At 58.8% G+C, this 23,967-nt stretch overlaps 1 protein-coding gene across 1 annotated transcript; it reads left to right on the forward strand.

The window, feature by feature from the left end:
- Nucleotides 1-987: 987 nt before the first annotated feature.
- PIAS4 (protein inhibitor of activated STAT 4) lies at nt 988-23,967 on the forward strand. The gene is made up of 11 exons (XM_040241969.1): nt 988-1,098; nt 5,863-6,289; nt 16,453-16,537; nt 17,145-17,186; nt 17,574-17,664; nt 17,771-17,899; nt 18,003-18,108; nt 20,131-20,204; nt 20,293-20,453; nt 23,024-23,154; nt 23,451-23,967. The coding sequence occupies exons 1-11, from the start codon at nt 1,072-1,074 to the stop codon at nt 23,717-23,719; spliced, it is 1,542 nt and encodes a 513-aa protein (XP_040097903.1). The 5' UTR covers nt 988-1,071; the 3' UTR covers nt 23,720-23,967.

Below are 23,967 nucleotides of genomic sequence, written 5' to 3' on the forward strand. Positions count from 1 at the left end.
GGCCATCTCATACGAAGAGCTGACTCATTGGAAAAGACCCTGATGCTGGGAGGGATTGGGGGCAGGAGGAAAAGGGGACGACAGAGAGTTGGTGATGAACACGGAGGCCTGGCGTGCTGCGATTCATGAGGTCGCAAAGAGTCAGACACGACTGAGCGCTGAACTGATACCCTCTTAAATTTTATTATTTTCTTCATCATGGATATTTTTGCATTTTTATATAAAAATTAGTAACTTGATAACAGTCATTTGGCGCGCTTCATTTTCTCAAGGGATGGGCCCCGAAATACGTTTTTATCTTCTTGCTTTCTTTGACACAAGAAAGTTTGGGCTTAGCAGCTCACCGACACTGGGGAGCCACGGAGAGCTCTAAAGCTGGTAAATTTCCGATTAACGCGGATTCCAAAGGTTTACCGTGGGTGGAGAGGCGGAAGTGGGCGGAAGGGTGGTCACCTGCACCGCGGGAATTGGGTAGAGGGTACAGCATTTCTCCGCCGGCGGCGCACCAAGGGGGTGTGGCGCCCTCGCCCTCTCAGCCACCCCAGGACCCGGATGTACAGCGCGTGGGGCTCCCGGCCTGCTGAGAATGAACCGCGCTGCGCTCCAAGGCGCCTCACTGCACGCACTGGCGGCCGCTGCGCGGGCCAACCATTTCCTCCCCCCAGGCAGCTAGGAGTCCGGCCACGCACCTGGAGGCTGCCTCGCGCAGGGGACCGCGACACCTGGCTGCATTGTTGTCGCCTCAACTGTCTACTCTCGTCAGACAGGACCCAGTACCCGCCCCAACCTGTGCCTCCCTTGTATCCCTTTAAGAAACCAGACACGGCCAGGGGTGGGCGTGGTCACAGTGAGTGAAACGGGGAGGGGAGGGGTGCGTAGTCGGGCAGCCCTGATTGGCCCGAGGCCCGGGCGGTGGCCGCGCGCGCTTGCGCAGTGCGCGGTCGCGCGCGCCAGAGGGAGGAGGGCGCGAGGGTGATAATTGGCCGCGGCGCGGGCCCCGCCCGCGAATGGAAGGCGATCACGTGACGCGACGGCTGGGGGCTCCCGGCGCGGGGGACGCTGGTGGCCAAGATGGCGGCGGAACTGGTGGAGGCCAAAGTGAGTGAGCGGCGGCGGCGCCGGCCAGGACGGGCGGGGGTCGGGGGTCGGGCGGCAGCCCGAGGTCTGTGCCTTCCGCTCGGGGCTCCACGGCACGGCCCGCCTGCGGCTCGGCGTCCTGCCCCCTCGCCCGTCCCTGGCCTGGGGGCTCCGGTTGCGGGCGGGGCGCGGGGAGGCCGGGGGCGGGGCCCCCAAAACCTCACCCCAGTCTCCGAGCAGGGGGTTCGGCCCCCCCAGGCGTGAGGTTGGGTCCTCCCCTCTCCAACCCGAGCGACTAGGGTCCAGATCGCGCTGAACGCAGGCACAGGGCCGCTCCTCCAGCTTGAGGCACATTCCCCCCGGACAGCGTGACGGGTTGGGCTGCTCGTCCCTTCCTCGAGGTCGGCGCTCTTTGGCTTGGGGGAGTGTCTGCCTCTCACAGCTTCCCATAGTATAGTGGGCTGGCATCTGGGTCTCAAGTCTCCTCGCCCAGCTGATCAGGCTGCGCTTGGCGGCTCTCTGCTCGGAAGGGTCCTCTGACTTTTCTGCCACCACTTCCACCATCCTGGGTGATGAGCTGGGGATCCTGAACCGCCCCCAAACACAGGGTGTCTCTTGGGGGTCCGTACCCCAGGCTGGGGTTTAGAGCCCTTATTCAGCTCCCGCTCTGGTCCCAGAGCCCCGCCCCCTCCTGACACCCTTCTCACCCCGGAGTGAGCGCGGTGTTAACTGAGCTTGCCTTCCTGAGCTTGCCTTCCCGGTGTGATGGAGCCTTGGTCCTGGTGTCAGCTCCTTCCTAACTCTTTTTTCTCAGTCACAGGTCCTGGGTTTTGCGTTCCTTGTCACTCTTTCCCCTCCCGACAGCATTTGTGCAGCTTTGAACTCTGCTCCTGGGAGCCCTAGACTCCACACTCGCAGGATCAGACCCCGTTTCCAACCCCAGCTGCTTCCCTTATACTCACGCCATCACGAGTCTACTGCTCAGACCCACACTCCCGACACAGCTCCTCTTTAGATCTGTTTAGACAGCCCAGCTCTGGCGTCTGAGGCCCTGCTCTTTCTGCGGGTCTCTTACGTTGATCCTTGGAGTGTCCCCAGTTGATTGCAAGGTTCTTTAAAATGCTTCCTAGTCTGTCTCCCCTGTATTGCTGTCTGGGGTCCACATTCTACATCCCAAGGATGTTACTCCTCCTAGCTTGAGGCCCCTTTTAACCGTCTTGGGACTAAGCTGGGATCATCCCTCTCCCAGGGAAGTATCTACTGTCAGATGCCCCTGCAAGGTGAGGCTCCAGAACCCTTGCCCCTGACTAGGCTAGGTTCTTGCCTGAGAAGTTTAGTCAAGGCCGCTCATCTTTCAGAGGTGGGGAAGGGACCTAGCAAGACAGGCCCCGCCCCCTCCCCGGCTGATCTCTCCTCCCAGGGGTCCTGACCTGTAAATGTTTTCTCTCTCTCGCTCCTCCCTCTCCCTCCGTCTCCCTTCGCTTCCCACGGGGATCTGAAATACAGCCCTCATGGTTCTGTGATTATTGAGTATTACCCTCCCTTCACCCCTGAGTGCCCTCCACCTATACCTGCATCACACACGCGGCCACCGCTCTGTTTTGAGAAATTGAGAGTTGCCCTAGAGATGCAGGGGTCCGAACCCTGCCAGCCCAAGGTGGCATCCTGTGGCCTGAAGTCCCCTGGAGCCCTGAAATTTAACTTCCTCAGGGCACTGTAGGCCTGTGGCTCTAGATACAGGCCTGCCACTCCAGCCAGAGAATAGGGTCTGAACTATTATACCATCTAGGGCCTTGAAATATGATCTGATGAACTCTACTTGACCCTTCCATGACTGGGGCCCCCTCCCCAATTAGATCAGGTTGATCCTTTATCAAGTTCTCTAAACCATGAGCCTCTGTCCTAGGGGGTCTCAGGACTGCCACCCAGCCTTCTCTGATCCTCTGGAACCTTCCTACTTCTTCAGCACCTTGCTGTCCCCATGGAGTGCTTTACATATCATTGAAATAACCCCCTCTTTGAGGCACTTTCTTAAACCGTTCATAGTGATAACCAGAGACTTATCTTTTGGGATGCAAAATGGGCTGATCTGAGAGGAGAGCAAGGGGGACTTATTCATACACTTGGAAATCTGAGACTCTTCACCTGAGGCCCCTGAGAGGGGTTGCGGGGAAGGGTTGGACTGGGCACTCCCCTAGAGGGTGTGTAGCCATATGCGCTGAGTTCTGAGTTCCTGCAGTGAGGAGCCCCTGTTCAGTTGAGTGTGGCTGTTGTATCCAGGCCTCTGTTTCTCCATGCGGCTCCTGAGGGGCCTAGAGTTGAGGCTCTGGAAGCTGTTGCGGGCCTGGCGCTGTTTATAAACACAGATCTGAGGGGCAGGCGGGTCAGGATAAAGCCAGGCAGGAAGTGATCTGTGTAGTGCTTGGGACTTCTTCCTGAATGTTTGCGCCCCGCTCATTCTGCTCCCCCCACCTCCGCCCAGTGTCAAGGGCAGGCTCCTGGGTAGTGGCAGCTGCTGAGAAATCCGAGTCCTGAACATATGGCAGCTCAAGAGGTGTGCCCCAGGCTGCGCGTGCACAGGCGGCTTCCGGATGTCCCCAACCTGGTGGAAGGGGCAGGTGGGGGCAGGGGCTTCCTAGGGCGAGGTGCCCTATCGTGGTCAGACTCTTAAAGGCCGGGCCCACCTGCTTCAGGCTCAATGGCTGGCGGTCAGCTCTTCCACATGACTTCGCCTCTCCCCTTGAGTGCCTTGGGCCTCTTCCAGAAGAAACATCTTGTCTGCAAGCCTTTCTCCTCTGTTAAAGGTAGAAAGTCAGGCTGAGGGAGGCAAAGCCTCTTTGTTTGCAGTTTTCTGACTGGGGGGGCCTGCAGACCACTGGGTCCCCCACCCAGGGGGCATGCTGGGGAGTGAGGGGCTTCTCGGAGCTGGAGGTAGACTGCCTCAGGAGTCCAGATAACGCCAACTCTGCTGTGGACACATGGGGAGGCCTGGCACCAGCTGCTTCCCTCTTGGAGCCTCAGTTTTCTCACCTGTATAGTGGGCGCCAATCCCGGTGAGATTAATGAGTGCAAAGGCCAGTGAGCTTGGCATGGGTGGGCATGCCCCCTCTGCAGCATGGGAGGAGGAAGAAGATCCTGCAGCAGCAAAAGGCTCCCCCTTCAAGGCTTTGCAGGCAGGACTGGGCCCCCCTCACAATTGTGAGGCTGACAGGGACCCAGGCTCCCCTGGGAACCTGGGGCAGAGCTTGCACTTGAGCCTCAGGCTCCTGAGTCCTGGGGCCGTCACATGGCACATCTCACTCTTTGATACCCAGGAAGCACCAGCGCCTTCTGGCTTTGAGGCCACTGCTGTAAATAGCCTGGCAGGGGTCCTGCCCACCTCAGACCGCGGACTTTTTCTAGTTGATTTTAAGTGATTTCTTGATTTCTTCGGCTGTTGTCCTGCCCTGGGCTCGCAGCTTTCCACGTCCACACTTGTTGCCTGTACTTTTTCTTTTTTTCATCCCCCCTGGAAGTTTCTCTTTCCCACCACATTTCATTTATCACAGGCCAGCTTCAGGGCTCGGCACAGGTGGCCCCCAAACCTAGCTGACCCATCCTTCTGGGATGCTTTGCTTATGGAACATATTAGGGAGTCCACAGTATCGTGGAGGGCAGGCCACTGCTGATCAGCCCCACAGAAAGTGTCAGGGTCCACTGTGCTCTTGTGTTTGATCAGATTTTGTTGGAGGGACACCACCAGGTGATACTCACCAGACCTCAGTCATCGCTTTCCCACAGCTCAGTTACAACCTCGGACTGTTGGGTCCCTGTGCTTCTCTTTTGAGGGGGGATCTTGCCCCTAGGGGTCACTTGCTGATGTCTGTGGGACGTTTGTGGTGGTCATGACTGGGATTTGGGGGGGCTCCTGGCATCAAGTGGGTGGGGCCAGGGATGCTGCTCCATACCCCGCCATGCCTAGGACAGCCACACCCCAGAGAACGATCCAGTCCCGAGGCCTATGGTGCCGAGGGGAGGACGCCTGCCTGGGTGACCTGCAGATTCTCTGATGGCCTCAGCAGCACTCAGCTGAAGTAAGCCGGAGCAGGGGCAGCCTGGTAGGGAGGAGCTACCCCAGTTCAGAGTCAGGTTTGGATCTTGTCTGTAACTGGAGCTCAACCTAGCCTGGCAGGGGTATTTGAAGGACCAGAATTAAGTACGTAATCACTTACCCAGCTCAGTCCCCGGCAGATGAGTTGTACTGAGCAAGTGGTGGCTACTGTCCTCTGGACCGAAGGAAAAATGTGTTTGTGGCTGATGTTGCCAACGTTGGTTGAGTACTCATTCTGCTTCTGTGCATCTTCTCTGGCCCTTTCCACATGCTAATGGGGTAGACCTGCCATCCACCCTGACGAAGAGAGGCCATCGGTATTCCCAGCTAAGGAATGGCTGAGACTTGACCAGGAAGCAAGATTCCCAGCTCCTGTCCTGGGACTGCTTTCAGGCTTGAAGATGGGAAAAGAGGACCTAAAACAGAAGCATTCGTGGTGTGGTGGCGGGGTGGGGGTGGGGGGCAGTCAGAGAAGATTTTGCTGCGTTGGTGATGCTGAGAAAGGCTGGAGGAGGGGAGCAGGGCTGAGCTGGGACGGGGCCTCACAGGGGAGGGTGAGCACAGGCATGGAGGTGGGACCGAGCCCAGGCTGGGGGGCTTGGTCTTCCCTGCCACCCTCCCAGTTGGCCTGGGTGGCCCCTCGCCCTGGCAGCATCTCCATCTGAGCATGTGTGTCTGTGGTTGCTCTTCCCCAGAACATGGTGATGAGTTTCCGAGTCTCCGACCTTCAGATGCTCCTGGGTTTTGTCGGCCGGAGTAAGAGTGGACTTAAACATGAACTTGTCACGCGGGCCCTCCAGCTGGTCCAGTTTGACTGTAGCCCCGAGCTGTTCAAGAAAATCAAGGAGCTCTATGAGACACGCTACGCCAAGAAGAGCTCAGAGCCTGTACCCCAACCCCACCGACCCCTGGACCCCCTGACGATGCACTCCACCTATGAGCGGGCCAGCTCGGTACCCAGGACTCCCCTCACAGGCCCCAACATTGACTACCCCGTGCTCTACGGGAAGTACTTAAACGGACTCGGACGGTTGCCTGCCAAGACCCTCAAGCCAGAAGTGCGCCTGGTGAAGCTGCCCTTCTTCAACATGTTGGATGAGTTGCTGAAGCCCACCGAGCTGGGTGAGTCCCTGTCCCCCGCCAGGGTGGCCCTGCCTCCCAGGTTCTCCCGGCATCCAAGGCCCACCAAGTGGCCAATCAGGAGCGTTTTCTGGGGAGGCATCAAGAGCTAAGGGGCTGTGTGCAGGGGGCTTGCCCCTCCCAGAAGTCACAGGGACCCACTCTTGGGTCCTTGAATTAGTGAGGTATAGTTGTGTAACAAGTTACCCTAGATCCCAACAGCTTGGAGTAGCCGACACTTCACTTTCCGAAGGTCACAGCTTGGGAGTGGCCTAGCTGGGTTGTTTTCGCTTGGAGTCGCTCAGGAGGTTATGGTCCAGCTGTTGCCAGGGGCTGCCTAGTCTGAAGGCTCGACTGGGGTAGGGGTGGCATGCTTATTCATGGGACTGAGACACCAGCTGTTGGCTAGAGATACCAGCTCTTGCCACATGGGTCTCTGTGGGCTGATTGAGTGTTCTCCCAGCATGGTGTGGAGTGGTGGCTTGTTTTCCCCCTGACTGTGATGGGGCAGTGGGAGGGGGCTGCAGAAACGGAGAGAGAAAGTGAACGTGGTCACATGTGTGAGCTTGTGACCCCACTGGAAGCGAAGGGCTCCGCTGCAACTTCAGCTTGGAAGTAGCATGTTTTTGCTTCCGCCGTATCCCACTGGTCACAGGGACCAATTCTGCTGCACTGTGGGCAGGGCCTTCACCAGGCTGGATCACTGGGAGGCAGGGATCACTGAGGGCCACCTGGAGGGGTGGCTGCTCTGCTCTTAGTCCTGGTGGCAAAGGAGCTGGGGGTTTGATCTGAGGTTCAACCTGATTGTCCCACCATCCCCGCCCCCCTAGCAGAAGGCTGTTTCCTAGTAGGCAGCCTGTAGGAATGACCCTGGTCAGCAGGATCAGGCCTGTCCACACAGGCGAGCCATCAGGGTGTGGGTAGGTGTGTCTACAAGAGGTGGGGGCAGCCACGGGTGGAAGAGATGATGTCGCAGAACCTTGTTCTCCTTTCTTTATCTGTTGTCTGAGGACCCGCTGTGTGTCAGGCCTATAGGGTGGCACGTGAATAGGCCCCCACCGCTTCCATGCAGCCGAATGACTGGGCTAGGAGTGGGTGTCAGCCTGGACTCAGCCTCAGAAGCTGCCCTGAGCCCCCTACCCCCTGAGCCACAGCTTCCTGGGCCTCCAAGGCTCCAGAGAGCGAGTAGAATGCAGTGAGGTGCTTGTGGTCCCTCCAGTTTTCCCACGTCCCTGAGTGTTCCTATTCACCCACACCCTCCTCTTCCCCCTCACCCACGCACTCAGTCACAGCATATCTCTAAGCACCTGTAGGGTGGGGGATGCAGACAGAGCCCACCGTGCTTGTAGAGGCTCCCTGCTAGCACCCTTTGCTTGGGGCCTCCAGGTACCCCAGCCTAACCTGGTGGTGTGTCCTGAAACCCAACATAGTGGGCCCTGGTCATGAGTCATTCCCAGCACGCAGTGCCAGAGGTCATGGCCGCTCCACGCCCCCGCCCACCATGCCCCTGGCCACGTGGCTCAGTCCCTCCCAACCCTGCTGACCCAGCACCCTGCCTTGCTCGGCGGGGGGCCCCCTCTCTGCCCACAGGCTTTAACTCCAGCCCCCACCTGCTGGCCCCTCTGTCCTGCCCTAGTTGGGAGTGGGAGGGGAGGAGAGGACTGGCGGCTACCTCTCTCCTTCTCCCTGCCACCCTTGGAGTTGGGGAGGGTGGGGTTGGATCAGAGGTAAAGGAAGGTGCCACTCATGGTGGTCCTGGGGTCTGAGGCCTGCACTGCAGCCCAGGGCTGTACTCTCCACTGCCTTCTGTCTGGCATCAGGAGGTGTTTCTCGCCAGCCCCCAGGTGGGGGCAGGTTGACCCAGCCGCACCTGTCATGGGGGTGACGTGACAGCACTGGGCACCCAAGGCCCTTCCCTGAGTTTCTCTGTCTCTGCTCCCCCCGCCCTGGCCTCTCTTGATGTCAGAACTCATTCCCCAACACCCCCAGCACGATCCCTGTAGACTGTGGGGCCTCAGCTCTGGCTGGCTCGCTGTTCTAAAGATTGAGCTGACAGTTCAGACTCTTTCCTAAGGACTCAATCACCATCTTTGCAACAGGGAGGCTGGGTTTTTACCGGGAGGCTGTGCAGCAGGCTCAGCACTCGGCAGGGGCCAGGGCCAGGACTGGAGGTGACTTTGAACTCGGGGCGGCAGCCTCCCTCCCTGGCCTGGACCGTGGGCTTCCTTCCTGCACACAAATGTGCAGTCACTCCCGGCCCACAATGCATCACTTTGCCCTGAGCCCCCAGGGACGCCGGTCACCTGATCTCCGGGAGAGTCTGCTCCCCTGTCTGCACCAGGAATCACTCGGCTCTGCTCAGAACAAAGAGGCCGACCCCACCCTGCCTGTGCTCCCACCCATTCCCCTACCCCTCCCCCAGGATGCACCCTTCTCCCGACTCTCCAGGACCCCCAGGGGTTGCCCGCGGTCCTAGGGGGAGGCATGATTGAGTGAGCACATACACCGGCCCTGAGCCAGCTGGCCCCCTCTGGCCTGGGACCAGCCATTCTGGGTGCCTCCCCACAGTGCCTTCTGTGGCTGGCACAGCCCAGGATCCCCCTCAGGAGGCTCAAGCCAGCTTCCCCTTCTCCCGCACCCCAGGTTCTGACCTGCTGCCTGAAAAGAGGCCCAAACAGCCTGGTTCTGTTCCCTAGAGCAGCCACCGGCGGCTCCGGGATGGAGCCCGCGCCTGGCCGACAGGAGACATAAATCACGCACAGAGGAATGTTCGGGTTGGGGGAGGGGAAGGGAATAATGGAGCCACGGGCCCGGAGCTGGAAGAACCTTAGGAGGCAGATGATCCACTCCGCAGGGATGGGGATGGCTTCCAGAAAGGTCAGGAGACTAGCCCAAGGTCACACAGCATCCTGAGGAGGGGCCCCTGGATCCCTGTGCTCAGCCAGCTTCCCTGCTCTGAGCCCTCCCCGCGCCATGGCTGCCTTGCTCTCCTGTGGGGAAGCACCATCTCTGAACCACTCTGGACTCTGGGCCTCATTTCAGGACTGGGAGCCCAGCCGTCAGGGCCAAGCATCCAAGGCAGAGGCGCTTACAGGGGGCCGGGAATGCAGTCTTACAACCAGTGCTGCTGCTTGGCTCTTAACCCCCTGATGACCTGAGGGCCCCCCAGGCCTGGCCACTTGGGCTGTCAGTGAGCAGAGGCTGACTGGGGAGGGCCAGACCTCAGGGCCACAGTGCGTGGGCGAGAGGAGGTGCTGTCATGAGATGCGCTGGCAGAAGGAAGGAGGTGCGACTTGCCCTGCACTGCCCCTCGGGGCTCCCGGCATCCTGTGGGCAGTGCCTTGTGGGGTGGGACCACTCAGGTGGCCTGGCCGGTTGATCGAGCCCCCCCCCCCCCGCCCAACCAGGTCTCCTTGTGCCCCAGGAGGTGGTCGGCTGACTCTGGTGGAGAGCCACCAGTCTAGCGCCCGCCCCATTGAGTAGAGCCCGTGTAGGTACCTCATTCAAGGTCTAAGCCCTTTGGCTGGTATTGCCCAACTGATAAGCAAGGCAGTGGGGTCCCTGACTGGCAAGGAACGCTCTGAGCAGCAGTGGGGGTTGTCAGTACCAGGAGCCCTGTACTGTGCATTTGTTGGGAGGTAGCTGCCAGGAAGACTTCCTGGAGGAGGTCACAATCTCACTCAGACCTGAGGGATAAGTAGTAGTCAAGCTGGACATGAGCGGGTGGGTGGGTGGAGGCCCAGTGGTGAGAGAGCTCGTGAATAGAGGCCGTTGTGACTGGAGCACAGTGTGGCGCAGGCCAGAGGCAGGAGAGTGGCCTGGATGTGGGTGGCTTGTGGGGTAAGGGGGACCGGCTGGCGTGTCCTGAGGGCTTCTCAGGTTTTCTGGGCTGTATTTTACCTCTGTTCTGAGGCAGAAACTACCCCTAAGGTGCAGAGAGACAAAGTCACCTGCCTGCTGCCCCACAGCCTGGTGTGGGACCCACCCTGCCCACAGGCCCTCCATGGCATTCTTGGCCATTCCATGCCGTGGGAGCCTGGACGGTCACAAGGCATCCTGTGTCCTGTGTCCCAGCTCCAGGGGCAGGTGGCCTGAGCCCCTGGGCTGCTTTGGCCTCCCCTCTCCGTGGTTGTGGGAGGGTCTCCGCCAGCTCTGCAGCACATGGTTGCCCTGGGGAGCACCCAACACGGCCTATGAAGGGCTCCTTGGGTGGAGGTGGAGGTTTTCCTCACAAGGCCTCCTGCCCACAGGCGTCAGTCCTGCCGGAGGAGGCTCACCTCCGTTGCCCATGATCCCCTCACCTCCCAACTTGCTGCACAGCTCTGGTTTTCACCTGCCCAACATACCTCCTCCCTCCTGTTTTCTCCACATGCTAACTGCCCCCCCCCACCCCCGTCCCGCCGCTACAACCAGAGGAAGCTTATAGACAGCAGGCTGATCCCATTCCTTCTCTGCTCCAAGCATTCTCCTGATCTGCTGGCTTGTCTGCAGATCCCCTTCTTGCCCTCACTTGCTCCCCACCTCCAGCACTCCTGGCCTGGTCCTGCCCCGGGGCCTTTTCACGTGCTGTTCCCAACATGGTCCTCCCTGCTCCACGGCCTGATCTAAAGCTCACCTCCCTCTCTTCCTCATCACTCTCTCATCCTCCAAGGCCTGGGGCTGGCTTGTCCCCACCATATCCACGGGTCGGAGGGGGTGCAGGCAGTGTGAGCAAAGGCTTGGAGCTGAGAAGCAACCGCAGGCTGCAGGGAGAACAGTGAGCCCCCACTTCTGCATTCATTCCTCCGCTAATCCCGCCAGCAGGAAGTTGGGGTGCTCACCCCAGGTGGAGGAGCTGGGGTTTGAACCCAGAGCCTGTAATTGGGGCTGCTTGTGCCCACCCGCCCCCTCCATTGTGAACCCCCTGCTCTGCTCCCAGCCCTAGGCACCTCTTTTACCTCTTCTGGGACTGCACTCGCCATCCTGTTACCACTGGGGCCAGGCCTTGGCTGGGAGGAGGGACCTTGGGAGCCCAGGGGCAGGGGCCTGCCAGCTGAAGATGGAAGTGGGAAGATGACCAGTCATAGCCAATCGAATTCTTTTGTATATATGTGTGTATGTTTATCTCTCTATTTATTTATTTATCTGGCTCTGCCAAGTCTTGGGACTTCTCTGGTGGCTCAGACAGTAAAGAATCTGCTTGCAATGCAGGAGACCAGGATTTGAACCCTGGGTTGGGAAGATCTAGAGGAGGGAATGGCAGCCCACTCCAGTATTCTGGCCTGGGAAATCCCAGGGATACAGCACAGTGGATCTTTAGTTCCAGCATGTGGGGTCTAGTTCTCCCACCAGGGATCAAACTCTGGCTCCCTGCATTGGGAGCTTAGCCACTGAACCACCAGGGAAGTCCCAGCCGATTGACTTCTTAAAGTCTTTTTCTGTTTAAACTTTTGTAAAAATATATGTTTATCTGAGAAAAAGCAGGTTAACAGCAAAGCAGCCGGGCGCTTGTTCCGGCTGCTGCTGTCTTCTCTCTGTGCCATGTGCTCCTGCTGCTGGTTTACCCGTCGCCACTACCTCCACCCTCCCAGTATACGTCAAGTACCTGCTGAGACCATTACATATGCTTTGCTGGCGGTGCTTTGCAGGGCTGCCTGGCTCTCTGTCAGGGTCCCAGGGGAGGGTTTCCCTGGTTCAGTTGCTCTGCCTGCCGTGGACCTTGGGGCAAGGTTCTCCCTTTAGTCCTGGAGAGGCTCTGAGGCCTGTGGGTGTGTACTTTGGTTCAGTGTCCACAGTGAACCGAAGACATGGGGAAATACTGCTAATTCTCAGGACAGACTTTCTCTTTTGGAGAAAAAGGAAGCTGGGAGGGAAGTGGGGGTTGCCGGAGCTGTTGGTGGGCTGGGGTGGGGTGGGGGTTGCAGTTTTTAAATAAAGCCACTCGGGAAGGCTTTCCTCCCAGTGGCATTTGCACAGACTTAAAAGACATGAGAGCTGTGTAGATCATCGGGGGAGGAGTGTTCTGGAAGAGGGGATGGCACGCGTGCAGAGGCCCCGAGGCGGGATGTTCTTGGCAGGTGGCGAGCAGGAGGAGGCAGCCAGGGTGGCTGCGGTGGAATCAGGGCCACCAGGGCTGGGGACAGAGCCCCGCCCCCATCACTGCCCCTGACCCCTGAGCTGGGGGGAGCCAGGAGAGGTATGCACGTTGATCAGATGAGCCCCGATGGGGAAGGGGCGCCTCTGGAAGCCTGCGCCAACAGAATTGGTCAGGAGGAGCCAAGATTGGAGGTGGGGGCGAGGGTCGTGGAATCTTGGCCTTGAACAATTGGGAGGGTGGGGCGCCCCTGGAGGTAGATGGCAGAGGCCTGGGCTTGGGGGACGCCCGCCCTCTGCCAGCGGTGCAGCGTCTGTGCTGTGTCCCAGCCTAGGTGGCAACTGGCCTCCCCTGGCCACTTGGCTTCCTGGAGTAAGAGTCAGCCAGTCTGGGCTGACGGCTCTGGAAAGCGCCACCTGCCCCTGCTGCATGGACTCAGGACCCAGCTGCCAGTGACCTTTCTCTCCATTTCTGCTCCGTGGCTGGCTGGTGGACAGGCCCTTCCCTTGCCTCCCAGGAGATTCTGTGGGGTTGGGGGAGTATGTTTGACCCCCAACTCAGGTGCTTTGAGGCTCCTCCCCGCCCATAAATAATTGCCCCGGGCTCTTCGGGCAGGTCTGGGCGCATCTGCAGGTAGCCTCTGCAGCCCAGCCCTCCAATTAGGCAGCCTTCTCAGGGGCCCAGCAGGGACACCGGAGAGACCAGCCCTCCATGCTGACAGGAGCTGGCAGCTTACTGCTCACTGAGCACCCCCAGTAACTGTCCAGTCCTGGTGGTCCCGGGCATGAGGGATGCCCAAGCTTGGGTGGGGACGGGGCTTGGACTCAGTGAAGCTGGGGTGGGATCCCTCGGCCCCGCAAGGTCTGGCTTCTGGGCCCCAGCAGCTTTAACATTCAAATTCTGTTTGCTTTTTAAATTTTGGAATTCAGAAGGTTCTGAAGCAGGGGTGGGCTCCCTGCCGCCCCCTGGCCATTCCAGGTGTGTGCTCCAGGCTTTTGCAGTACAGGGCAGAGTGGAGACGTGGAGGCAAAAACCGTGTGGCTCATGAAGCCGATAATATTTATACTCCAGCTCCTTCTAGGGACAGTCTGCCCACCAGTGTTCTAAAGGGTTTGCCGTGGGAAGAGAGCCGACACCTTGCCTCCCCAAGGCTTGTTACCAAGGCTGTGGTCGAAGCCAGTTCTGGCGCCCCCTCCCCAGGGGCAGCTGTGGTGCAGACCCCCTCCTCGGGTTTGGTTCCGCACCTGGCAGCCTGAGCTGCACGCTGCTCTGCACCTGCTCTTCCCACTTAAGCTCTCCTGGGGGTTGGCCTCTCATCGGAGCACAGAGAGACACCTGATGGGACCTACCGTGTTCACGGGGCTTAGTGTTCCTCCACGTGGGGCCACAGCACGCAGGCGGGCGTTTAGGTCCTTACCGTCTGTTGCTGCTAAAAGCCGTTGCGCCTCCCGTCTGACAGTGGCCCTTGGTCCCCTTGTGTGTGCACCGCCTGCAGTGGCTGCTTCTGAGGTGTTTGGTGGACAGTGCCAGCTTGCCCTCCCTAGAGGTTGCCACTCCTACCAGCCATAGCCTCGTCAGCTTGTCTGTGGTGTTGGTGTTTTTGGCCTGGCCACACAACTTGTGGGATCCCAGCTCCTGGATCGGGAATTGAACCCAGGCCCCCCAGAAGTGCAGAGCCCTAACCACTGGACTGCTAGGGAAGTCCCAGCCTCATCGATTTTTATCAAACTTTTCAGTCCCTTCCAGTCTGCAGTCAGATGGCTTCTCAGTGTAGAGGATTTTTTGGTTTGTTTTTGGTTTTGAGGGGTGTTTTTTTTCCTCGCTTTTTCAAATTTATGTTTAAGTTGAAGAATGATTGACATGCAACATCCTGATACAAGCTTATGGTGTAAAGTGTCTTCATGGTTTGATTTGTCACAGAATGATCACCACTCCTCAGGGTAGTTTTAAATTTTTAAACTTTAAAATCCAGTTTCCATACAGTGAAATCCACAGATACTTAGCTTGTCATTTGAGTTGTAGCAGAGGCACGTGCTGAGTAACATCAGTGCCACCAAATACAGAACATTTCCATCACTGCTGAGTCGCCCCCCCAGCCCCCCACCCCCGCTGCCCCCAGAGGCCGCCTCCGTTCTGAGTTCTGTCACCGTGGATTAGTTTTGCCTCCTCAGGAAGGTGACATAACACACACAGCACGGCCATCTCTGCATCTGCCTTCTTTGTTTCAGCTGTACGGCTTCACGTCCGTTCACGTCGGTGACTGGATTACAGGTTTTATCGTATGAAGGTACCACAGCTTGTCCACGTGCTCTCCTATTGCTGGTCACTCGGGTTGCTTCCAGTTCAGAGCTACTCGGAATAGATTAGCCAGGCATTCTTGCACAAGTCTTTTTGTAGACTGACTTCTGCTTATTTGGGAAATACCTTTAACAGTGGGTTGCTGGTCACAGGGCCAGATGTATGTTTTATTCTATTAGCCATTGGCTAACAGTTTTCCAAGGTGGTTGTTCATGTTACAGCCATGTTCCCTGTTACCTCAGCAGAGAGTTCTGGTTGCTCCACATCCTTGGCAGCACTTGGAATGGCTGGCCTTGTCATTTTTAGCCATTATAAGTAGAGGTTTCGTAGATTTCATCTGTTTGTGTATTTACTGGCCATGCCTTGAGTGGCATGCCAGATCTTAGTGTCCTGACCAGGGATCAGACCTGAGCCACCCGCAGTGGAAGTGCAGCTCCTCAACCCGTGCACCACAGGCAGGCCCCTGAGTAGAGGTTTTTAAACCAACCTTGCATTCCTGGGCCGTATCCCAGGGGCCTGGCTGTTTGCTCGTGTTTTGTTAAAGATATTTTACATTCAGGACAGATACTCAACTGGGTTTTTCCTTTCTTTATGCAGTCTATCAGGTTTTGGAAGCAGGGTTATGTTGGCCTCATTAAAATGAGTCAAGAAGTATCCTTCCTCCTTTACTTTCTGAAAGAGTTTGTCTGTTTTATTTATGACCTTGCTGAGAGGCTTGCGGAATCTCAGTTCCCCAACCAGGGTTTGAACCCCGGCCCCAGTAATGAAAGCCTGGAATCATAACCACTAGGCCACCAGGGAATTCCCTGGAAGAGTTTATATGTAGTTCATATGACTTCTTCCTTAAACATCTGATGGAATCATGAGTTCGTTTTTTTATTTTAACTGATAAAAAGCTTTTCACACTTTCTGTATGTTTCGATGCTAGTCTTGATAATCTGTGTGTTTGGAAGAGTTTGTTCGTACCCTCTACATTGTTGAATTTAATGGTGTGAAGTTACAGCCCCCTCTCCTGCTCCCCCCGCCCACCCTGGTCAAAGGCCCTAGGGTCTCTACTGTTGTCATCTCTCGTTCCTGACAGTTTGTATTCTCACAGTCTTACTGTTCAGTCTAGCTCAGTGTTTATCAAAGAACTTTGGCTTTGTTGGTTTTCTCTGTTGTTGGCTTTCTAGTTCATCGACTTTCATCTTTATCTTTAGTTTCCTTCCTTCTAATGGCTTTGGCTTTTAGTTTGTGCTTTTTTTTTCTAGCCTCTTGTGGAGGAAGCATACAGCTTTCATTTTAAAATCCTTTTCATTTTTTTTTTTTGCCTCCTAAACCCATTTCATTTAAAAACACACACATTTATTTATTTATTTATCGGGCTATGCCAGGCCTTAGTTGTGAAGTGGGAACTTTAGTTGTAGTGTGTGAACTCTTAAGTTGCAGCCTGTGGGATCCAGTTCCCTGACCAGGGATGGAACCTGGGCCTCTGCATTGGCAGGTGGATTCTCAATCACTGGACCACCAGGGAAGTCCAGTTCTCAGCCCTCTTGAACAGAGGGGCTGTAGAGCCTGCTACTCCCCAAGAGGCCCTCAGTGGGGTACATGGGGGATGTGAGTGTTCCCTGGACCATAGGCTGTGATGAATGGCCCCAGGAAGGGGCAGGATCCAACCCCCCACCATCCCCGGTGGGCCCTGCATCTATCCCACCTGGGTGGGCCCAGTCTGAACAGCGTCAGGCCTAGAGGGATGATGGTGGTTGGCACCCTTGCAAGGGCCCAGGCCTGACCCTGACCCCACATTTGTTGTCAGTTCCACAGAATAACGAGAAGCTTCAGGAGAGCCCCTGCATCTTCGCCTTGACCCCCAGACAGGTGGAGCTGATCCGGAACTCCAGGTGCGCTGTGCCCGCCACCAGGCAGCCCGGGGAGCCTTCACCAGGAAGGGTGGCCCCCACCACACGTTCTCAGCACCTTTGACCCACAGGCCCCAGGTGGGCCAGTCATCCCCCTTTCACAAGGTCCCCCTCACTGCTCCCAGCATCCAGGATGGGGTCGTTCTTTGTGGGGTGTGGGGCAACATCCTGCCCCCACCTCCTTAAGACCAGGAGTCCCCCAGTGGTGACCACCTGTGTCCCCTGGGGACAGGACCACCCTGGGTGAGCAGACAAGGGAGGCAGGCTGGTCCCAGGCTCTGACTCTGCCCCTCGAGGCCTTCAGTTTCCAACTGGGACAAGTCACCACCAGGGCAGCCGCCCGGTAGGCACAGGGCCCACACCCACTAGCCCTCTTACCATCTACCCTGGCCCCCATTCTCCAGAGAGAGATCATTTGCCCAAGTCACCAGCAAGTAGATGGTGGGGGAGAATGTTCTAGGCAGTGCCCTGAGGCCTTTGGTTGCCGTGGGAGGTCGCGGGTTAGTCCACCTGGCTGGTCCCTGGCGAAGGCTCAAACTGGCTGCTGGGCACAGGCCCTCTCACTGACCCTCCTCTGCTCCCCACACAGAGAACTGCAGCCTGGGGTCAAGGCCGTGCAGGTTGTCCTAAGGTAAGCCCAGGTGTGCCTGGTCACGGGCGGGTGGGGACACGACCCTTGCCCACCTTCCCCTTGCCATCCTGGATGGCTGAAGCCGTGCCTCGCCCCACTCCAGGACCCTCTCAGACTGCCTCCGCCTCCACCTGATCCTCCCTTTCTGCTCTCTGGCCTTGTCCCTGGATGCACCGGCATGCTGCTGCTGCCCACTCGGGCCAGACACTGGGTCCCTGAGGACCTCCCCACACCTGTACAGTCTAGCATTGAGATCCCCCGTCAGGCCAGACCAGACACAGGTCATGTCGTCTTCCCCTAGGCCCCCATCTGTCCTCCCCACCTCTCCCAGCGGGCCCACCCCTGCCCACGGTGCTCATGACCCCATGGTCCTCATTGTCCTTGCAGAATCTGCTATTCAGACACCAGCAGCCCTCAGGAAGACCAGTACCCACCCAACATCGCCGTGAAGGTCAACCACAGCTACTGCTCGGTGCCGGTGAGTGGATGCCCAGCAGCCGGGTCTGCTGTGGGGTGGGGCCAAGTGCTGGGGGGCGGGGGGCACAGCACCTAGAGGTGGTCGCAGCCGGCGCATCTGCCCCCAGGGCTACTACCCCTCAAACAAGCCTGGAGTGGAGCCCAAGAGGCCTTGCCGCCCCATCAACCTCACCCACCTCATGTACCTGTCCTCGGCCACCAACCGCATCACTGTCACCTGGGGCAACTACGGCAAGGTGAGTGGCCGGACCCGCCTGCCTCTGCCCAAGCGCCTCTACCCAGCCTGCCCCCGCAGCCTGGCCCTGACTAAACCACCCCTTCCCGCCCCGCCACCCCCAGAGTTATTCCGTGGCCTTGTACTTGGTGCGGCAGCTGACCTCCTCGGAGCTGCTGCAGAGGTTGAAGACCATCGGGGTCAAGCACCCGGAGCTGTGCAAGGCGCTGGGTGAGCCCTGGGGCTTTTGGCACTGCTGGGTGGGGCTCCCCTCGGTCCCTGGTGCTGACCCCCAAATCTGCTGGGGCTTGTTGCTGTGGGCGGGCCCTCCATGGAGGAACCTGGACTTCCCAGGGTCCAGCTGTCACCCTGGGGTTGGGGCTCTCTGGGAGGTCTCTAGAGAGTGCAGAAGGAAGTGGGGAGCCAGACCGGGAACCATCAGTGCAGAGGCTCTGAGGAGGGACAGGCCAGAGCTCAGTGAGTGGGCACAGAGAGGCAGGGTGAGGGCCACCGAGGTCCATGGGGTAAGGGGCCTTGGAGGGCTTGTGGGGGAGGGGAGGACCCTTGTGATCATTGGTCCAGGCAGGTGCTTCTGGGCTGATATGCAGAGACAGGGTGCACGGGGTCAGCGCTCAGGGGCTGAAGATAAAGGTCTGAACAGGAATGCCGAGACCATTCAGTTTGGGTTGTTTTTTTTTTTTTTTTTTTTTTCTAAACCAGTTAAAGGGAATGGGGATACATAGAGCATTAAAAGCCCAAAATGATAGCTTAGATGGGCAGATAGAACCTTCCTGCATCCTACTCTGGGGCTGCCCTGTATGGCAGTGGCTTGGGAATTTCCTCCCTGGTCACCTGGAGGCCCTGGTGGGCTGGCTTCCGACTCCATCCTCATGCAGATCTGGGCAGCAGGGCCTGGCCATGTCCCAGTCTGACCAGTGGAGACACTGAGGCCAGCGTGGCAGAGTTAGGGCTCTGTGACCCCAGGGCCTCAGCCTGCCCCCGTCATTTTCTTCAAAGGGCCCTTTCTTCAACCCTACCCCCACCTCTCTGTTTCCCTGTGGGGGCAATGGCCAACTTGACCAGAGGAGGTGGGCTCCCCACCTTGGGCTTGGTGTGGGGCTGGACAGGGTCATCCAGGCACTGTGGGCCCCAGGGGGCATAGGCCCCAGGTTGACTCCTCACTGAACGGCCAGGAGGAGCAGCAGTGTGGCGTCATGGTGTGTGGGACAGCTGACTGCCTACTCGGGCAGCCGAGCTTCCTCTCTGCTCGCAGCGTGGAAGTCCTGTTGTGTGTCTCACCGGAACCCCTCCTGCTGCACGCGCCCTCCCTCTGTCATGTGGAGGAGGACCAGGGCCTTGCTGTGAAGCGTGGTGTGTGCTGGATCCATTCTCAGCTGCTCTGGGTCTTTTTGAGGGGCCCCGGCCTCAGGGTCTATCCTTCGTTAGTACTTCTCAGCCAGAGAGAGGGGCCACAGGGTGGCTGAGAACAGCAGGGCACTCCAGGGTAGGGGACAAACTGGCCGGCTGCCCTCAGCCCCATATGGGAGGAGGAGGCGGGGGCACAGTCCATGTGCAGAGGAGGGAAGAGCAGAGTGCCCTCCACTGTGCGGGCCTAGGCGCAGTCCTCCAGCTCCCTGCGCCCCCTGCAGGCCCATCCCCAGGGCTGCAGTGCGCCATTTCCTTCCAGGCTTTTTTCCCTTTACACCTCGTGTACTCATAGTCAGGTAGCTTTGTTGTTGGCACCCACTGTCTTCTGATTTGTGAGAGAAGCAGGCTTGAGTGGTGCAAGGGAGCTATCTCATGGGCTCGCTCCTGTGAGCCCCCAGAGGGCCCCCAGAGGGTGCTCCTGGCCTTGGGGCTTCCCAGCTCTTGGAGGCCTTAATTTTTATCAGAAGGAACAGTCACGGCAGGTGACCTTTGTCAGCTCCTCTGGGTCTTTCCAGAAAGGGTAGGCTTGTCAGGGGGCTCCCTTCTGTGCACTCAGATTGTTGTCAGAAATGAGCGGCCACTGCCCAGGGCTCTTTAACATTAGCTGCTCCTCATAGTCCTGGGCCCTGGAGCTCAGACATGTGTCCCGTCACTGGGGGAGATGGGTGTGATGGACTTGCCATGTGGACCCTCTGAAGTGGGCCACTGAGCTGTTAGCTGCTGCCCTCCCGAGCATCTCTGTGTGCCGAGGGAACCTGCTGCTCAGCCTTGGGCCTGCAGGCACCCCTGTTCCTCCCCACTGACATCGGTCACCCCTTCCCACAGTCAAAGAGAAGCTGCGGCTGGACCCTGACAGTGAGATCGCCACCACGGGCGTGCGGGTCTCCCTCATCTGCCCGGTGAGTCAGCGCATGAGGTCATAGGGGCAGCCAGTGATGGGTGGCACTGGCTGGGCGGCTGCTCACACCCATCCCTCTGCCCCCACAGCTGGTGAAGATGCGGCTGTCAGTGCCCTGCCGTGCGGAGACCTGCGCGCATCTGCAGTGCTTTGACGCAGTCTTCTACCTCCAGATGAACGAGAAGAAGCCCACCTGGATGTGCCCGGTGTGTGACAAGCCAGCCCCTTATGACCAGCTCATCATCGACGGGTGAGTCCCAGGGGCATGGGGACCCCTTGCCTCCCTGGGCCTTTGGAAAGAGGAGCGGTGCCCTGTGGCCCCTGAGGCCTTCATGGTCCCTCCCGGAGCCTCGCGTCCTGTGGCAGCTCCGATGGCCCTGGGCTAGGAAGAGAGGCCAATGTCAGCCCTGGAGGATCTGTCAGGGTCTTTGCTGTCTGCTTGGCGATAGCGTAGCTTTGGGTTCAGAAGAGGGGCTCCAGACCCACAAGGTCTGCTGTTGCTCCCCCGTGACCTTGCATTTTCTGAGCCTGTTTCTTCCCCCGGGAACCTGCACAGCTTGGGGAGCGGCTTCTCCAGCAGTGCTCAACAGAGGCTTAGTCGCATCTTTCATGTGGAAGAAGGAGGCGGACACACGTCTCCCCGGCACTCTGCCCAGTTCTGTTGTCCCTTTCCTAGGGGGCAGCAGTGTGCGCTCAGACTGTCCCCTGAGCCTAGCCAGCAGGCCCTCCCCACACCGAGGGGAACATGGGGAACGAGGCCATTCTCCCCAAAGGGAAACTTCACTCTGGGCTTAAGTTTCCAGAAGCCCAGCACCTGACTGCCAGGCTCCTGCCAGGCACTGGCCACACCCACTTCTGACCCCAGAGCTGGGGCTGGTGGGGGTGGGGACTGGGTGGCCCAGGAAGGAGGGGCCATGGGGAAGCTCTGGACAGCTGACTGCATGACCGTCCCACCCACACCCGATGGTCGAGGTGCAGCTGGGGCCAATGCTGTGAGGAATGGGGTAGCCCTGACCTGCAGTGGCCGCATGTTGCTGGTCCTCACCATCAGACACTTGTCTCAGTCCACTCACTGCATTAGATGTCTTGGGAGCCCTCCCTCTCAACTGCTCAGGGAGATGGGCTTTGATCATCCCCACCTTACAGATGAGGAGACTGAGTCTCAGGAGGGGCGTCCCACAGCCCAGGCCCCCAGCTCCCAGGGGGCCAGGCAAGGACTTGAAGAAGCAAGTCCAGTCAGGCCAACTGTGAGCCTGGGTCCCCTCCCAGCAGGGACCAAGCTGCCACTCCCACAGTGTCCAGCCTGGGGTGGGGTGATGAGGCCCCCGGGGCCGGGCACCAGGCTGGGCCTGAATGGCAGCTCTGTTCCCAGCCTGGCAGCTGTGCAGCCTGGGCCCACCTCCCCCCACAGGCCTGGAGCAGGTCGCTTGGGCCCAAGTGCTGGTAACTCTGACAGCTCTAGGGACACACAGGCCTAGGGCTGGGTAGTGTGATGGTGTCCCACACAGACTGCAATTCCATCAGCCTGCAGGGCCTGAGTGTAGCCAGGGAAGCTTCTTGGAGGAAGGGTCCTTGAGTCATACAGTTCTTCCTCAAGGCTCTGCTGTTTTGTTTCTGGCCCTTAGCTGGGTGATTTAGGGGGCCCCCAAATAACTCCATCCTTCAGGGAACTCCCCTGTGGGCATGTGGGATGGGAGGACTGAGCCAGACACAGACACTGTTACTTATGCTCTGCTTAGAGGAGAAGAGGAGCATAGAGTAGGGCTTTGGAGGGTGAGTAGGAGTTTTCTAGGTGTGACATGCATGGCAGCCAGAGCTGTGCTCATACTGTGGTGACCAGGGAGTGATGGGGTTTGGAGAGGTCCCTTCAGCCACAGAGGGTGTCCTAGACAAGGCCTCCCTCCTGTGTGATCGTAACAGAGGGGATCAAAGCCACCTCTAGGCAGGTGCAGTGTGGACGTTGAACAAACACTGAGGGCTCTGGTAGGTGTGCCCTGCTCCCGGCCCCTCCCCAGACCCTTGTAGCTGCTGTAAAGGGTGGGTGCTGGGCCCGCCTCTCCATGCAGGCGGGGAGACCGAGGCCCAGGAGCAGCTGTGGCAGGACCAGAATTCAGGCCTGCCGTCACATGGCCTCATACCTAGGGGGACTCACTCCCCCACCCTACCCCCCGGCCTCTGCATCTCTAGCTATAAAGTAAGACTTGCTGGCGGTCCATTAGGAGCAGCGCCTGTGGGAAGCACCCACAGAGGGGTGCTGCTGGCTGCAAGTGACCTGGGCCCCTCCTGCTCTCCGGTGAGCCCAGAGCCTCTCAGGGCCTTTGAGCCCCGTGTGCCTCCTTTCTGAGCCCCAGGTTCCTCATCTGTAAACGCAGGCAGCACAGTGTCAGGATGGGAGGGTGGGGGCCAGGTAGGGGCCCCTCCTGTGGCTTCCGCAGGCCTCATGCTCCAGAGCAGCTCCTCCAGTCATCTTGCCATGGGAGTCGGCGGCGGGGGGTGGGGTGGGTGCTGACTGGAGGTCTCACTATGTGCGGCCCTCGCAGAACCTCAGGCCACCAGCCGTGGCCAGTGCTGGGTGCTTACCCCTGCTGCTTTCTGGCCTGGATCTCCCTGCCTTCAGGGTGAGGCAGGCCCAGGGCCCACCCTCTGCAGCAGCTACAAGGGTCTCGGGAGGGGCCAAGTGCCCAGGCCAGGAGCAAGGCACACACCAGAGCCTCTGGCTTCTCTTTAGCATCATGCCCTGAAGCACTGTTCTGGAGAAGGAGGTGGCTCCTGGGGAGCACAGTGCAACCCTGGAGTCAGCACCCCTCTTCCTACCCCTAGGCTCCTCTCCAAGATCCTGAGTGAATGCGAGGACGCGGACGAGATTGAGTACCTGGTGGATGGCTCGTGGTGCCCAATTCGTGCCGAGAAGGAGCGCAGCTGCAGCCCCCAGTGCCCCATCCTCGTGCTCGGTGAGGCCACCCACCTCTTCCTGGGGCTTGTCTCCCGCCCTGCCGCTTGTTTATCTGAAACAGGACTGTGGAGTCAGTCCCTCTAGAGAGGGGCATCCAAGGCGGTCAGTGAGCGGTCAGAGGCGGTCCAAGTGCCAGCCCCATCCAGAATGCAAGGGGCCTGGGGCCATCAGGCCCCTCGCCCTGTCCTCCAAAGTGGGCCACACGGCCAGGCTGCCCCTGCCCCTCTCCGGCCTCGATTCCCCTGCTCTGCAGGTTGGCAGCCCCCCAGAGCATCTGTCCCCTCTCCCCTGCAGGCACCTCGGACGCCAATGGGCTCCTCTCTACCCCCAGCGTCAACGGCGGGGGCGGCAGCATGCTTGGGGGTGCAGGCAGCGGAGGCGGCCCAGTGGGCAGCGTGGAGAACGGGAAGCCGGGAGCTGATGTGGTGGACCTAACGCTGGACAGCTCATCGTCCTCGGAGGAGGAAGAGGAAGAAGAGGAGGATGAGGAGGACGAGGACGAGGAGGGCCCCCGGCCAAAGCGCCGCTGCCCCTTCCAAAAGGGTCTGGTGTCGGCCTGCTGACTGCTGGCCGCTGCTGCGCCAGCCGGACACTCGACTTTCCTGGTGCTCACCACTTGGAGGGGCACAGGCGGGCCTTGGGCACAGAGGGAGGAGTGATTTTTTTCTTTTCTTTTCATTGTTGTTCATTTTGTTTTTTCCACCCCTTTCCCTGGCTCCTGGCACCTGTACCTCTGGACTCTCCCATCAGAGGATTTAAAAAAAGGAAAATGACAAAAAAAAAAAAAGTATAAAAAAAGAAAAAACAAAAA

Source organism: Oryx dammah, unplaced genomic scaffold (genome assembly GCF_014754425.2).
Source record: "Oryx dammah isolate SB20612 unplaced genomic scaffold, SCBI_Odam_1.1 HiC_scaffold_5, whole genome shotgun sequence".
Taxonomy (NCBI): domain Eukaryota; kingdom Metazoa; phylum Chordata; class Mammalia; order Artiodactyla; family Bovidae; genus Oryx; species Oryx dammah.